At 39.3% G+C, this 15,324-nt stretch overlaps 1 protein-coding gene across 2 annotated transcripts in view; it reads left to right on the top strand.

Annotated features, from left to right (window-relative positions):
- Positions 1-15,324, top strand: part of MET (MET proto-oncogene, receptor tyrosine kinase) — a 90,239-nt gene that overhangs the window by 16,943 nt on the left and 57,972 nt on the right. For both annotated transcript variants that reach the window (XM_085042707.1, XM_085042718.1), the window contains exon 2: positions 2,666-3,880. In XM_085042707.1, coding sequence (XP_084898833.1) covers positions 2,681-3,880 — 1,200 coding nt within the window. In that variant the 5' untranslated portion in view covers positions 2,666-2,680. The remainder of the gene's footprint in view (positions 1-2,665; positions 3,881-15,324) is intronic.

Genomic DNA, 15,324 nt, shown 5'->3' with positions numbered 1-15,324 from the left:
ATAAATCTGAGCCTGAGCTTCCCAAAGGTGGGAATTGGCAGATTGATGTCTGGTCTCCAGAGCACAGATTGAAAGCAGTGGTGTTTCACCCAGAGCAGGAAGAGCAGCCAATCAGAGGATACTGGCCTCACCTCCCAAGATATGGCTGGAGGGAAAGAATAAGACAGATAGTATTTATGGCTCTAAATACCCCTGCAGTGCACACTGGTACTGGTTGTTGGACAGCTAGGGATCCTCTTTTTCAGACAGTGGAAGAATGGGGAGAATTAACTGAAGACTGAAGGACATACTTGGGTGGGAAATCTGGGAACATCAAAACAAGAACATGGCACAGAATATAGTGCAACAAATACGATGCCTGTAAAGTAACCTTCAATCTCTTTTTCCTGTATTAGTGGTGAATCAGCCTCATCCTCACCCAGCTCATGTCTCATCCATTGCTTTCTCTCGCCACTGTAGGGCCACCTCTGCTATGTGGGTTTAAACTTATTGCAGTAAACAATATACCTACTTCTGCGTTGTGTCAGAAATAGAGCACTTTTGGAATTTTCTGCTTAATCTAGTATTTGTCAGAACATGTTGACTCGTCAGAAGTGAATCTGCAGGAATGGATCAGTTTCAGCAGTTTCTTGGGTGGAAGTGCTGGTTGAAAAGAGGCAGGCAGGCAGACAAGGCTGCCACCCCTCCCAGACCTTCACTTGGCACTGGCCAGGCAGGACGTGAACACGATTGTTCTTGGATCGGGTCTGACTTCTGGGTGTTTTACACAAGCTTTGAAAGCTCTTGGTTTCATCCCAGCACAGAGCAGGAGAAATTCCATGATAGCAAGATGTTACATAGGATGAGAAAACTGTTTCCTGCCCTATACAATATGGAGGTTGGCACTTTGTGTACTGGGACTATTTTCTAATTATGGCAATATCCTTGCTCTTTCTTCTTTTCTTTCAAATGTAAATTCAGGCTAGATTTGTTTCCAGGATTCTGTTATCACTAGTTAAGATCAGGAAAAATGTTACTGATTTGAAGGAAGATCTTTGTGTCTCAATACTAGAAGTGTGACTTGTTTTTCACATCTAATACTTGCAAATAGCCAGTGTTTCTGATTTTTATCCCTAACTCTCAGTCATGATTCTTATCAGATAACCAGGAGGAAGAACAATTAGTTTCCAAAACCTATTTTTTTGTGTAATTAAAGAGGTAAACCACAGAAAGAATTCAGTGGATGCTGAAATAAAGCACCACAGGAATTATTGATGGATTGTTTTAACCAGTCTAGTGAAATCACTGCATTTGTGCACGGCTGAAACAGCTCTTGTCTATAGCCATCTTTTCATTTTGCTTGAAGTCCTAATGAAACAAAAAGTTTGTACAGATTCCTATTATTCAGTTTGTAATTTTCAAGGTCATCTAGTTTAAATTCTTTCAGTAGTCACAAGCATTTCTTGATTAGCAACAATTGCCTAACTATAGTCAAACTAGAAGGATTTTCTCAAAATATGTGATCATATTGCTGTTAGAATGCATAATTGTTTTCTCCATGAAGAAGCTAAATTTGGCTTAACAACTGTGTCATGATGTTAACAGAAAATGTCTGGTGTGACAAGGCATAGTGTGGATACTGCACTGAAACGCTCATAACCACAGTTCATTTCATTGATCTTTCAAGGGGGTGAAATATCACACAAGTCATCTGCCTTTGGTTTTTCAAGCCACATCAAACAACTGTGTGGAGATGTAAAAAAAAAGAGAGAAGTGCTAGGTGGTTTGATTTCATCGGTTAATGGCTGTAGGTCACTTGATAGCCTTTTGTTTACAATACAGCGATATGCCTGTATCTTGTAAGGCTCACAGAGTGACTTACTGCTGTGGTACAGGGCCTAAAATAAAGCTTGCACATGCCAGGCACCACATGATGCATAAAATATTCTAATAATACATTGCAAAGCCTTGTCAACACTAGGGAGAATGACTATTCCAAGAAGTAGGGCTGGCTGAAAAAAGACATTCTTTTTTCCCAACTGGGCCCTTATGAAAGGCAGGGATTTGGCTGGAGGGAGAGGGGGTCTCTTTCGTTGGTCTGATGGAGAAATGTCTCTGCCTTGGTTAATCAAAAATGTCAACAGAATAGAAGTCCACTCCAGCTCAAATCATCACATTTTTTCACGTCTTTTATATTTCTTACTTTTGATCAGCTGGGGTAGGAACCCATTCAGCCCCTTGAGAGCTCGACAAATATATCCACACACTGAAGTACTCCAGCTGCTTTGTGTGCAGTTGTGTCCTAAGTGTCCTGGGCAGTTTTGCTTTCAGCTATGTTTGTGCCATCCTGTTCTAAACCATGTCAGTCAGCTGGGTTAATGCCGGTGTGGAAGTAGTCAACTCTCTTTTGCTGCTCTATTACATGCTGAGGGGTCTCAAGTTACTCATAGTAAGAAAATCCTTACTGGGAATTGTTCTAAAGCAGTGAAATGGTTACCCAGAAAGAACAGTGATTGTAGCCATTTCTAACACAGCTATTATGACACTAAGCAAGATTGCAGCGCTTCTTAAACTGAAAGCGTTCAGCTACTACATGCAGCCTAGAAACAGATTGCTGTTGTCTGATAAACTGATGGTTTAGTATATGAAATATAACCAGTCTTTCCTTTAAATATATTTTTGACAGATTATATCTCTAACAATGAAGCCTTTTACTGCATATCCTTCTGGGTTTATCGTATTCCTGTTTGCCTTGCTGCAGAGGAGCCATGGACAATGCAAAGAAGCAGCTAAAAAATCAGAGATGAATTTTGGTGTAAAATATGATCTTCCTAACTTCATCGCAGAAACAGCGATTCAGAATGTAGTTTTATACAAGCAACATGTTTATATTGGAGCAGTCAACAAGATTTATGTACTAAATGAAACTCTCCAGAACATTTCTGTGTACAAGACTGGGCCTGTTTTGGAGAACCCTGACTGTGCACCATGTGAAGACTGCAGAGATAAAGCCAATTTATCTAACAGTGTATGGAAGGATAATGTCAACATGGCACTGCTTTTAGAAACTTATTATGATGATCAGCTCATCAGCTGTGGTAGTGTGTCCGGAGGCATCTGCCACCGTCACATCATTCACCCTGACAACCCTGCTGACATTGAAAGTGAGGTGCACTGCATGTACTCACCCCAGGTGGATGGAGAAGCTGATAACTGTCCTGACTGTGTTGTTAGCACTTTAGGAACCAAAGTTTTGGTGACGGAAAAGGACAGGTTTGTCAACTTCTTTGTTGGAAATACTGTGACATCTACATTCAAACCTCCCCATGTGCTGCATTCAATATCAGTTAGAAGATTAAAAGAAACACAGGATGGTTTTGAGTTTCTCACAGATCAATCTTATATAGATATCCTCCCTCAGTTCCGTGACTCGTATCCCATTAGGTATGTCCATGCCTTTGAAAATGATCACTTTGTCTACTTTTTGACTGTACAGAGAGAAACTCTTGACTCACAATCTTTTCACACTAGAATTATCCGCTTCTGCACTTTAGACTCAGAGATGCGTTCCTACATGGAAATGCCTCTTGAGTGCATTTTTACTGAAAAGCGGAGAAAGAGGTCCATCCGAAAGGAGGTATTCAACATTTTGCAAGCTGCCTATGTAAGCAAGCCTGGTGCAGCTCTAGCACACGAGATGGGCCTTGGGCTGAACGATGATATCCTCTATGGTGTTTTTGCACAAAGCAAACCAGACTCTTCTGAGCCAACCAACAGATCTGCTGTCTGCGCCGTCTCTGTGCGAACCATCAACGAGTTCTTCAACAAGATTGTTGACAAGCAGAACATGAAATGTCTCCAACACTTTTATGGGAAAGAGAGCAAATACTGCTTGAACAGGGTAAGTGAAAATTGATTTGTTACATTTTGTGACTTTTGTGCTGTCTTTGACTACTCTATTGCCAGGTATCTGTCCCTTCAGTTTTAGTTACAAAGTGTAAGTCTCTGGTCATTGCAAGTTGCTTAGCATTGCTGTTGATTCATCTCTAAAAGGATTAGTTCCTGTAAATTGAGTATGAAAATCACAGAGGTCTTTCTGGGTCTAAAAATGTAGGTTTTTGCTTGAGAAAGTATTATGCAGATAAATATAATATTTAGGTAGTTTTAGTTTTTTTATATTTTAAAAAAGTATTCATAAACATTCATATTCATGTGTACTGAAGAGTCCCTGAAAAACATCTTGTATTTAAAAGTATGCTAATGCTGAATCACTGCCCTTCTCAGAAAAAAAATATTAAAGAGCTGGTTTGGAATATGCCACAACGAGACAGATTGTAATGCAGTTACTCATGCTTGGTACAGAAACAGTCCGACTGACATCAGTTTTCTACATGAAAGAAGTGTTAGTGAAAACTCATTTTGAATGAGGGTTCAGGTGGTCTTGGGCGGGAGGGCTGCCCTTCTGTACACCATGACTTCACGAAGTTCCTGCTCTCCCACCATATGAAATACTGTGAGCAGAGGAAGCACAGAAATTTTGCCTTTCCCTTCTGGCCAGTGTCTGTGCTGGTTTCAGGTCTTGTAAGAGAAATACCAAATGTGGGAATTGGGTACTTTTAACAGTTACTTTGGATCATGAAGCATTTGAACTTTGAATCACCTGCTTATGAAGCAGGCCTTTAAATATGCTATTTGGGGAGCTTTCTTTTCTCAAATGCAAGAAATTTGGAGCTCAGAGGTGGCATGCTTTCTTCTACCAGAGGGCCAGAGCCTCTGTGTTGGGGCTCTACTCAGCCAGTATGAGGCCTGTGTCAGGACAGAGCAACGGCTCAACCTGCATTTAGAGTTGGATGGGATCATTTAGGGTTGGAACGGTTCTAAGTGAGGGTGGGAGCCACAGGCCTTCTTCACCCCAAGTATCACCAGCATCCTCTTCTGCATAGGTGCTCAGCACAGGGTTAGGATGTTGGCACAAGCCCTGGCTGGAGATGCAAGTCTATTTTGTCAAAGAGAAGGGCTGCTCCCCACTGCCAGAGGTGGGACAGGGCAGTGCGGGGAGAAGCACCCATTACAGAGATCCTGTGGCTTCTCCCCAGTAGCAGGAATGTGCTTGGAGGGGGTCTGACACAGTCTGAGCATAAGCACAGCAGCCTTGGCATTTGGGGGATGACTGCTTATGGCAGGCTCCAGGTGTTCAACACAGATGTAGGCATTGCCAGTGGATGCTGATACAGCAGCCCCAACGGGCATAACATTTGATTCCCTTTTTTGTGGGAGGGGGACAGGCAATTTTCAGGAGCTGAAAACAAGTTAGCAAACATTCAGCACAGTAGTTTATCTCTCTTCGCTGTGTTACTGCTGTTCTAAATTTTCATTTCAAGTAGTAATATCCTCTTCTTTTCTTTTTTCTTTTCATTTTTCTGTTAATTTTTAACAAGGAACATTGTTCTTCTCTGAGAGCACTTTATTCTATATTCCTGGGGTATATGATTTGTGAATGACTGTCTTTAAAACTCATGGCCTTTAACTTATCTCGTTCTGCACTTGCCTATGCCCCCATTTCATAAGGTGATCTCTTCAAAGAAAAGTATACCATTAAAATATTGACAGAATAATTTGCCACTTTTCACATGCTGGGAAGTATTTCGTGTTTCAAAAGCTTTTCCAGAGTCTGCTGCTGCTTTGCATATCAGAATGAATGTCTTATACTGCTATGTTTATTATAGTTGCCTATTTTCAAGAAATGTCATCAGAGCTCTGATTTCTGCTACATTAAATTGATAAAGGGAAAAATGTTTCTATGACTTCTTGTGGCTCTTTTAAATGGCATAAAGGCAGTCCGAAATTTTTGTCCTGATTGTTTGCTTAACACTGAAATATCAAGACTGTCAAGCTTTGGCATTCCATTTCTTTTACTTTATTCCAGAGGACTCATTAAGGCTCCAATAAAAAGTGTCCTGTGAGGTTTTTCAGATTTCAGTCAGCCAAAAAAATTAGCAAGAATTTGCCAACTGTCCTTTATACAACTGTTTTTCTCTGGTGTATAAAATACACCTGAAGGGTTGGAATGTGAAGGAAGGCAAGGAACAGGCAAAAGAAGAAAAGCACATTATTTCTTATGCTTGTCCAAAGAATGTCAAACCTGGTCTTCCCTGATTTTACTTGAGATTAAATAATAATTTTTTAAACAGAGTCTCAAACCCCTCAACTATTCTTGGGCCCTTCTTTGTACATTGTAAAAGTGTACATAAGGGTGTAAAACATTTTTCCCCTTTTGGTAAGTCACCTTCAACTTAAAAGAAAGCTTTTATAAACTCTGACAGTTTGTCACAATTTACTTTTCACAGTTCAAAACTTGTTTTTTGTAACGTAGCCAAGATGATTTTTCTCTTTGATGTTGAGAGAATAAAACCACAGACCACTGATGCAAGTGAAAGGCACTGACCACTAGAAGATTAAGTCATAGGATAGTGAAAACAGTCCAGCAGTGAATATGGTATACCACTAACTTCAACATTAAAAAGAAAAATGAGTCTCTAGCACCACTTGCAAAGAAGTGCTCTCCGATAATTTGCAGTTAGAGTCTGATTGATGAAGGCCATTTCATGTTATCAAAACAAGTCCCATAAGACAATTGTACACAATTTTGTTGGACTTCAGGTAGTCCTTTTTAAGAGGCTGTCCCTCAGGACTGTTTAATTTGAGGCTTCTAAAGGTAGAATTAGACCAAAATAAACCTGAATGATACATCCAAAACACTTCTTCAACTTGTTCTTCTCATGCCTAAAGCAAAAATAAGGAAAACTTCCACTCATCTTGATGTGATTGACTAAATTTGTTTGGTTTTGGCCTTGTTTTCTAAAGGAATGAAGTTAATGTGGTTGTGCTATTTTAGGCCTGCCATTATGTTAGTTATCCTTACAGCCTCAGCAATAAGAAATCTTAAAGATGGGAATTCAAGTGTGAATCCAGAGATAGATCCCATATAGGCTCAGGTTATGGAAACTGATGAAGTTTTAGGAGTCCCTCTGTAAACATTAGAAAGACTCACAAGGAATGTAGAAAGTATTGCTCACCCATGGGAAAAGTCTCCATCAGAGCTTAGTTGGAGAGCAAAGTCAACCAACCATGAGATATAAATCACGACACAACTGTGCTTCACTTACTCCAGTGCTCATGGAAAACGTCATAAAATGGAAATAAAACATTTCCAGTTGTGTTTAAGTGTAATATATGTTAAGCCAAAACCTGGGCTCACTGAAGTCAGGGTTAGGAAAAGTGAGTCCAATGGGGCATCTGATTGATGTCAGATGTACTTCAGCAGAGCTGTGACCAGTTAATACTGCCTAATAATTTCCTTCACGGAAGAGCTGACTGACACTTAAATGACAGCAAGATGGAAACAGAACTGGCTTTGAATTAAAAGAAAAATTGGGAGTAATAATGAGGTTTTATTGCTCGAGTCAGGACAAAGATATTTGAGAGGTAGCTGCTATGGGGGATTTTGAATCACTGTTCAGGAATCTCCCACAACAAAGAGAAAGCTGGATGTAGTCTTTAAGCAGAGTTTATTTGGTCAGTTAGTCATTATCAGCCTCAGTGGGGTATCCTCAAAGCAGAGATGTGCTTAGATGAGGAGACAAATGCTGCTTACTTCATTTGCAGACATAGTCCAGTAGTGTGCGTCTTTTCCATGGATTAACTGTGATTTTTCAAGTGAGGAAAATGAGTTGATTGTAGCCTTGACTATCTCAACTATACTTTTCAGTTGTCATTAGATAGATCATGACCTTCCAGGCTTTCTTTGGCCTTTCTGCATCTCTTACATGCTAAACAATTGTAAACCAAATTACCTGACTTCAATCATTATGGACTTACATGATAAAGCACCTCTAACAATGAAATCCAAATTCAGCTCTGTTAAGATCTTATGTCTCTGTTTTTTCTACAGATAAGTTCAGGTAAAAGCCTAACATACTTAGACCATACAGGAAAAGAGAAATTGCAGACAGGCTTTAGCCACCAGGTTCCCAGCAAGTATCACAGAGCAAGACAAACTGGTCACACCTCCTGTTAAATGAAAGGCTTAAACAGTTGGAAGACATGAAGAATACCAAAACAAACAATGAAGTGAGAGTAAAATAAACACATGGTGATGCTTCTTTATTAGCATTACACACATGATAGATGAGTAAAATTAGGTTGTGCTTATATTGTAATGGAAGAAAATAATTGCTGCCTTCTATCAGGAAACCACAAAGGCACTTATTGATCTGTCATCTGAAGGCTGTGTCTAAGAATATTTAATAAAATAAACAGAGACACATAACTCTTTTGAGGCCCTCTAAGAGTAATATCCCACACTATTTGGTTTTAAATTTTTGGCAGGTTTAAAAATAGCGCCACATATATATATGTCAGATTAAAAAGGATTGGTGTAAATTATTTAGATAATCTCACAGCATGGAGAAGTTTTAATATTGTAAGTAGAACGTGACTGAGTTTGCTCAAAGTCAGGCACCAGAATCCATTGGACTAGTTCAGTCATTTATTCCTCTGCAAATTCTATATCAGATGGCATACAGCACTCTTCCTGGGCACAAAACCTGTTCCCATCCACATGCAAGCTCCTCCGTGGGGTTCTGACGTCTCAGAACAATAAATGAGGAGGGCAGAATGATGGGCAGAGTGCACTGGCACCCTTTAAGACATGCTTAAACCCTAGTAATAAGGTAATGGGCTGTATCCACATTCCTTTTCTGCCCTCACTGCCTGTCTGCCAAAGTCCTAGCAGTACCAAGGGTCTCCACTGTGCCTGTCCCAGTGGAGTGCAAGGCAGGGTGTGCTCACCAGCCAGCTCCTCTCCACCATTAGGCACATGGCCATTTACCCACCTGGCCATAGAAGGTCTGACTGGGACAAACAGCCTGGCATAAGGGATTGCAGGGGGAGTCTGGACTCCAGTGAAACTGCATGGGAGGGAGGCATGGGTAGGGACACAGGTATGAGCATGGGTGTGGGTCTGGGTGAGGTTATCTCAGGCTGGGCCAGGTTTAGCCAACACTTGACTGCAGGGGTAAGGGTTGCTCCATCCCTGGGACTGGCCACATGGGCACTCTCACAAGGGAGTTACTGAGGAGGTTTTTTAGAAAGTACCACACCACCCCTAGTGGTACATATCTTTGCAGACTCTTCCAAGCCCCAGGAGCTACGGAGTTTGGGGGCTAAGCTCTTAATCACGAGCTGCTGCCAAAACAACTGTTCTCCTGATGTCCTGTTAGGGACCTGTCTCTGCTTGCTTTCCAGTGCTGCTGCTTGGCATTTTATCATCTTCTTGATGAAAGCTGGGTTTCTCTGTGAAGAAGTGGTATCTGTTAAACTACCATTTTCTGCAAAGGACACAGATTTGTCAGACAGAGTTACTAATAATGTTCCATTTCCAGACTTTTTAATCAAATTCTTCCACTGAAGGCAGGGTTGCCTATTGGTTATTAGTGTGAAAAAGTGACTCTGCTGCTTTTCTCTGGAATTGCACAGAAATCATTTCAGGCAGAAAGTAATTTTTATTTTGTTAAAATGGATATCTGGTCATGTGGTTTTTATGTCTCAAATTCGGAAGGCCCTTTAATAAATCTTAATACTAGAACTGGACAAAGAATAATTTTCTTATCCTGTGTAGCCGTGCAAATTAGAAAAATTTTATAGTCCCACAAAAAGAAAAGTCCAAAATGTGTACTAGTAGTTATATAATACTAAGGACACCCCCCTAAAGATGTATAATATTCAGATCTAAGCCTCTTTTCCTGGGTTCAGACCAAATTCTAAAACTCCTTAGTCCCAGATCAAGTTCATGTCAAGTCTGCTGGTGATTATTCTGCAATGGGACCGTGTCAGCCCCTGCTGAAAGATCTGCTTGGATTTCTGTAAGCACAATTCCAAGTTCCAGAGAAAGAGAAGCTGATCCTGCAGTGCACTGCATGCAGATCTAAGTCCTGGATTCATCCCACCTGGCTTCGGTAGGTGGTTGACACATCTAAGCAAGCAATGAATTTTCCTCATGTTCTGCTGCCAAATGATGGAGACACATAAGTCCTGACAAAGCAGACATCTGCCTTTCAGCTTGCTCAGCACCCACCTTACCTCAGCAGTTTTCTACTTACTCTACTTATTCTGACTCAGGACCACATCTGGCCATCATTATTGCTCACTAAAGCAACAGTAGGTAATTATTATCCAGGAGAGAGCTGTGTTACTCAAACTTTCTAGGTGGCATGTGGGTTTCTGATCTCAGGCAGCTTTTACATCAGAGTGGAATTACTGCTCATTTCCAAACATACAAGTAAAACCAGAATCAAATCCCACAGTAAATTAAAAAAATAATAATGCTGAGGAAGAAGATCCATGGCATAAATGGTTCAGAAAGCATGTGTAAGTCATATGAAATTATTACTTGCACAGTCTACAGGGTGTGTGAAAACAAAGAAATGCTAGAGAAGTGATCTTGCAGGAAGTGATAATGAGAGCTTAATTTTCTTAAGGCAGATGTTACCTGCTTTTATACACAGCCTGTGAAAATTAGGGCAAATTGCATGATTTTCTACTAGTTTCTGGACTTCTTTCTGTCCCACACATGTCTTGCACCGCTGCTTTGGCTAGAAATACAGTTGTTGTGCAATGTTATGTTGGAATAAGAGTCTCCACACTCAGCATTATCTTTGGATCACTGGTCTAGATGGAATTCCCAGCTTTTCTATTTCACCACAGCTTCCATGTAAATAAAGACTTCTATGAAAAATGCACCTAAATGACACTACAAATGTACAGCAAAACTGCTTTCATCAGCACAACATCTCCAATGCGGTACTTTATTTCTTAAAAATGTGCAATTAGTCAACACCTCTTCTTTGATAATCTGTATACTGAGTAAAATGCTAAATTAATATAAGGGAAATCAGCAAAATACAAAGATTACTTAGGTCCATTTTGTCTGCTGAATCAATAGGATTTACTTAGTGCTAATGCACTAACCAGATTATGAGAACTAATGCAATACTGTTCAATGACAAAAGCAAATAACTCTTTGAATGATCTTGACAAAAGAACATGAAATCATCTTAATTTGAATTAACTAATTACATTTAACATGGATGGTTTTTTACCTATTACCTTAAGTGGAGCATCAGTAGAGTAACTTCCCCCATCTCATTTTAGCAATGAAGTAGATCAAAGCAACAAGTATTAAGAGTTAGTGGAATTATGCTGTGTAAAATTTTACATCAATGGAGTTCTTCTAAAAATTTTATTCTCAGAGAGGGACATGTTTTCTCTGTATTTAAAAAAAAACCTTTGAATTGCTTTTAAATGCATGCGGAGTATTGGGAAGAGGAGGAAGGAAGAAGAGGGAAACAATTCTTTGTTTGAAACAAAAAGAGGGAAAAAATCTTCAGCCTTTTAGAGTAACACTTCATTGCCTCAGCAGAAGTTCTTAGAAACAGAGCCCAGTCTTCTGTCCCAGACATGTTCTGTCCTGCATGAACACTGGACTGAGTTCACAGCACTACACATCCTCAAGGTGTCATTCACTGGTCAAGAAGAAACCAGAAACACAGTGGATCTGCTTCTGTGGGAGCTATTTAGCACATGAACTGGCATCCACTGGCAAAATTGAACTGTTCAATATGATCCATTTCTCCCTTCCTTAGGATTACAAGAATCATCATTACCATGATGATGATCAAGTCACTCTCATCCTCAGACAATAACCTGGCTTCACTGAATTATTTGGGCCAGAATTACATTCTTGTATTTTCAACGGAGAGAAGCAATGATCAAATGCACTTCTCACCTGAAGAGAAATAGTGCAAACTACCCAGAAAATTCAAGTATATCTAGAACAACAAATATATATTGGTTAAAAACACACAGAAATATTTAGAGAGGAAAATCTGATAAGGTTCTTCTGTGTTTTTCATGGTTATTCTTCCTGTTCAGAGTCTGCTGTACATGTAAATTCTTCACATTTTGTGTTTGATTCCAATAGGACCCACTCTGAAAACTGTAGTTTGAATATTCATCTTAATTCACTGACTTCCACAACAGAAGAGATAAGGAACTTATACACTCTCTTAGGTTTTAATGGTCTTGGGAACCACTTTATGTGGCATCATCTATTCATTCACTCTACAGTAATTTCTTTGAAAAAGGATTTTTGCCATTTGCAGACATGTGGACCCAGGTCATTTAACAATAGCCTATTTCTCCCTACTCCATGTGATGCCACAGATCTTAAGGGTCTTTTCCAAAAGGATTCTTTGATTCTATGAAAGGAGAAATGCTGTTGGCTCTTGTAGGTGACCACTCCTCTTGAGGGAGAATCCCAGAATTCATAGCAGAAAAAAAAAAGTTGATACTTAGAATTTTGATCCTTGGCAGACAAAAAGTTAAAAGTCATATACACATACCAGCAGGAAATAAGAGTCATGCATATTCCAACTTTCATTTGCGCTTTACTTCATAAATGTAGTATTTTATGAGCGACACTAAGAAACATCCCCTAGTTACTTTCAGACCATTTCTCCAATTTGTCAAATTAAATTTTAATTTTAATTATGTCCTCCAAGTGGCTCACAAGACACTGTGAAATGTTCTGCAGTGATTAAGTCATTGATTTCCAGTTTATTCAAGACATTAAATGCAATATCAAGACATTATACATAATATCTCTTTCTATATGAGCACAGCAACGTAGAAGAGCAGGTTTTGACCAGCTCTAGAAGAATGAGCCTGGAGGAGTATTTCTTTATTTTGCAGTCACTGCAAATAACAGAAAAGCTCACAAAAATGTATTGGGATTTTTTTTCTGAATGTAGTATTCAGACTAGAGACTAGACTTTTGGATCATTTTTCTGACACTGACCTAACTGGGTATTTTTCTGAGATTTTCATTAGTGTTTGTAAGAATTCCTCCCCGCTTTGCACTTTTGACTTCAAATGTGCAACTCCATTGGAAATATTTTATTTTTATGCTCACTGAATATGACATATAAACCATCAGTTAGCTGCAAAACAGTGACAGCTCCTGATAGCTCAGCTCAGCAATGTCTAGAGACTTTTTTGGCATGTTTGTCTTCTGCGGACCAAATCAAGGGTAAATTCCAAAACACCACAAATTCCTGTATGAACAAATAAGATAACACTAATTATTTTCTAGCCTTCTGGACACAGCTGTAAGGCAGGGCTTGCTCACACCTCACTGCATTCCAGTGGCACACCTGTGCCAGCTTAACAAAGCCCTCTCTGTGAATCACACGCACAATTGGCACCTCTTGTGCCAATAGAGCTGAACCCAAGCACTTACCCGTGCTCTAATCGTCCATTTCAATAGTTGTGTGATTTCTCACTGGAACTTGGCATAATATCCAGAGTGCATCATCTGACATCAGTTATTTTTCCACATTGACAGCCAAAGGGATAGTTATGTGTATACTGGAAGGGAGGGAGAGAGGAAGAGAGAGAATCAGGCTTAAAAGTGTTAATTTAAAGCAGCTTCTTTGCCAACGTTTTCCCTGTTATCAATCTTCCTTTAGTTTTCTAAGTAGCCTTTTAATCTCTGCATTTCTACTCCAAGATCAAAGCCTTCCTATTTCTTGAACAGGCAACCTTACATTATGGTTAATCCTTGAAGCACCAGGTTTTGTAAGAACCATATGTGTAACAAGCTGCAGGTCCTTCAGCAGATAGATAAAATTATGGCATCTCTAAGGAAGGCTGTGCTGACTTTGTGGCTGAGCTGACTTTGGAGAAGCTAAGAAAGATGTCTGGGCAAGCAGGAAAATCTAGCCACTTTTTCCAAAGAGCTTGCACAGGGTTTCATGAGGCAGCATGTTAAGATGTTGAACTGTGCTGAAATTACTATGTAGGAGGAAGTACTTTAAACTTAGCACAGAAATATCTTTCTCCAAAGTCTTTGCTTATGGAAAAAAGCAGTTACAGGAAAGAGCAAAGATCCCAAGTTGGGGGAGGGTAAAATCAGAAATCTGCCTTATTTCAAAAAGCATGAAAACTGTACATCTTTCTGCGCTTGAACTATTCATACTCATTGTATGAGTAATCTGCACAGATGTTTCAGAAATACTTTTAGACTGGGTAGGATATGAGTGCAAAAGAACAGCTTTTAGCTTGTTTGGTGGCCAAAACAGAAAAGCTAAATTTGCCCATTGATGATTTAACCCAGTCAAACACTGGGTTAAAAAATACTTAGTGTGTTAAGTGTTCCTAATTCAAAGTAATTGTTCAGTTCCTGCTGAATAAAATGAACTGTATATTAAGAGTTAATAAGAAAATTAATACAGCAAACCCTTTAGTATGTGGATAACCAAACTGTTAAGTCACTGCTCTACCAGACCTAATTTAGAAGCCGTTCTTCTGTATCATTAAAGCACTGCACAGAGATTTCAACTGCTCATTTGGTCTGATGTAGTCTTTCACCTGAATGATACAGTAAACTGACAGGGCACCTTCAGAAAAGCTGGCAGCAGTGCTGACTGCAACTCCTAGGGACCACAGAAAACCTCACCTGCCAGTGCTGTTGCTGGGCTGAGCTCAGAAACATCCCAATTCAACAGCAAAGGACTGAGCTACTAGGCTGGACATTTTTTTGGTAGTATTTTCAATGCCTTGAGTTTCAAAATTGACCAGAGTTAGGCCAAGAAGACATTCTTCATTCATTGCTTTCTTTTTCATACTTTGAGGAAAGACATCTGAATCTAGAAAACAAGACAATAAAATTTTACTCCTACATACTCTTTAAGGGGATGATAGGGATCTGTTTGACTTAGTAAAAAGACTCTTGACTGTCTTGAAAAGGTTTCATTCAAGCTTCTTAAAAGATTGTTTAAAACATATTTGTGACAAAAACCAAATCAATAAAAAAAATAGGAGAAGTTAAGCTCACTATTGATTTCAACATAGGGAACCACCATAAGATCCTTTATAATCTTCCTAAATGGTCATTCGTAGCATATGTTACAGTGGGAACATGCTACATGACTTAGAAATTTAAACTGGTGTGAGATCCTTTAAGGGACTTCTGGTTATTGTCTTTACAAAATTTCCCCAAAACAGATGATGTAGTATCAATAATAATGAAATTATCATTTAAGAGGTTACTATTGAATTGTCAAGAGGTTATATTCTTCTTCAGAGTTAACATAAAGTGTATTGTTGAAGGCTTTTTCCAATGAAAATTAAAAACATGTAATCTCTATTCCGAAAATGAAAAAGTCCTGCAAATGCAGGACTTTTTTTTTAGTACACTCAAGACATATAGAGATCAGATGAAATAGT

This window comes from Lichenostomus cassidix, chromosome 1Aa (genome assembly GCF_008360975.1).
Source record: "Lichenostomus cassidix isolate B80296 chromosome 1Aa, HeHo_3.0, whole genome shotgun sequence".
In the NCBI taxonomy this organism is placed as follows: Eukaryota; Metazoa; Chordata; class Aves; order Passeriformes; family Meliphagidae; genus Lichenostomus; species Lichenostomus cassidix.
Note: the sequence above shows the minus strand (reverse complement) of the source record. Positions and strands in the feature narration are given on the sequence as shown.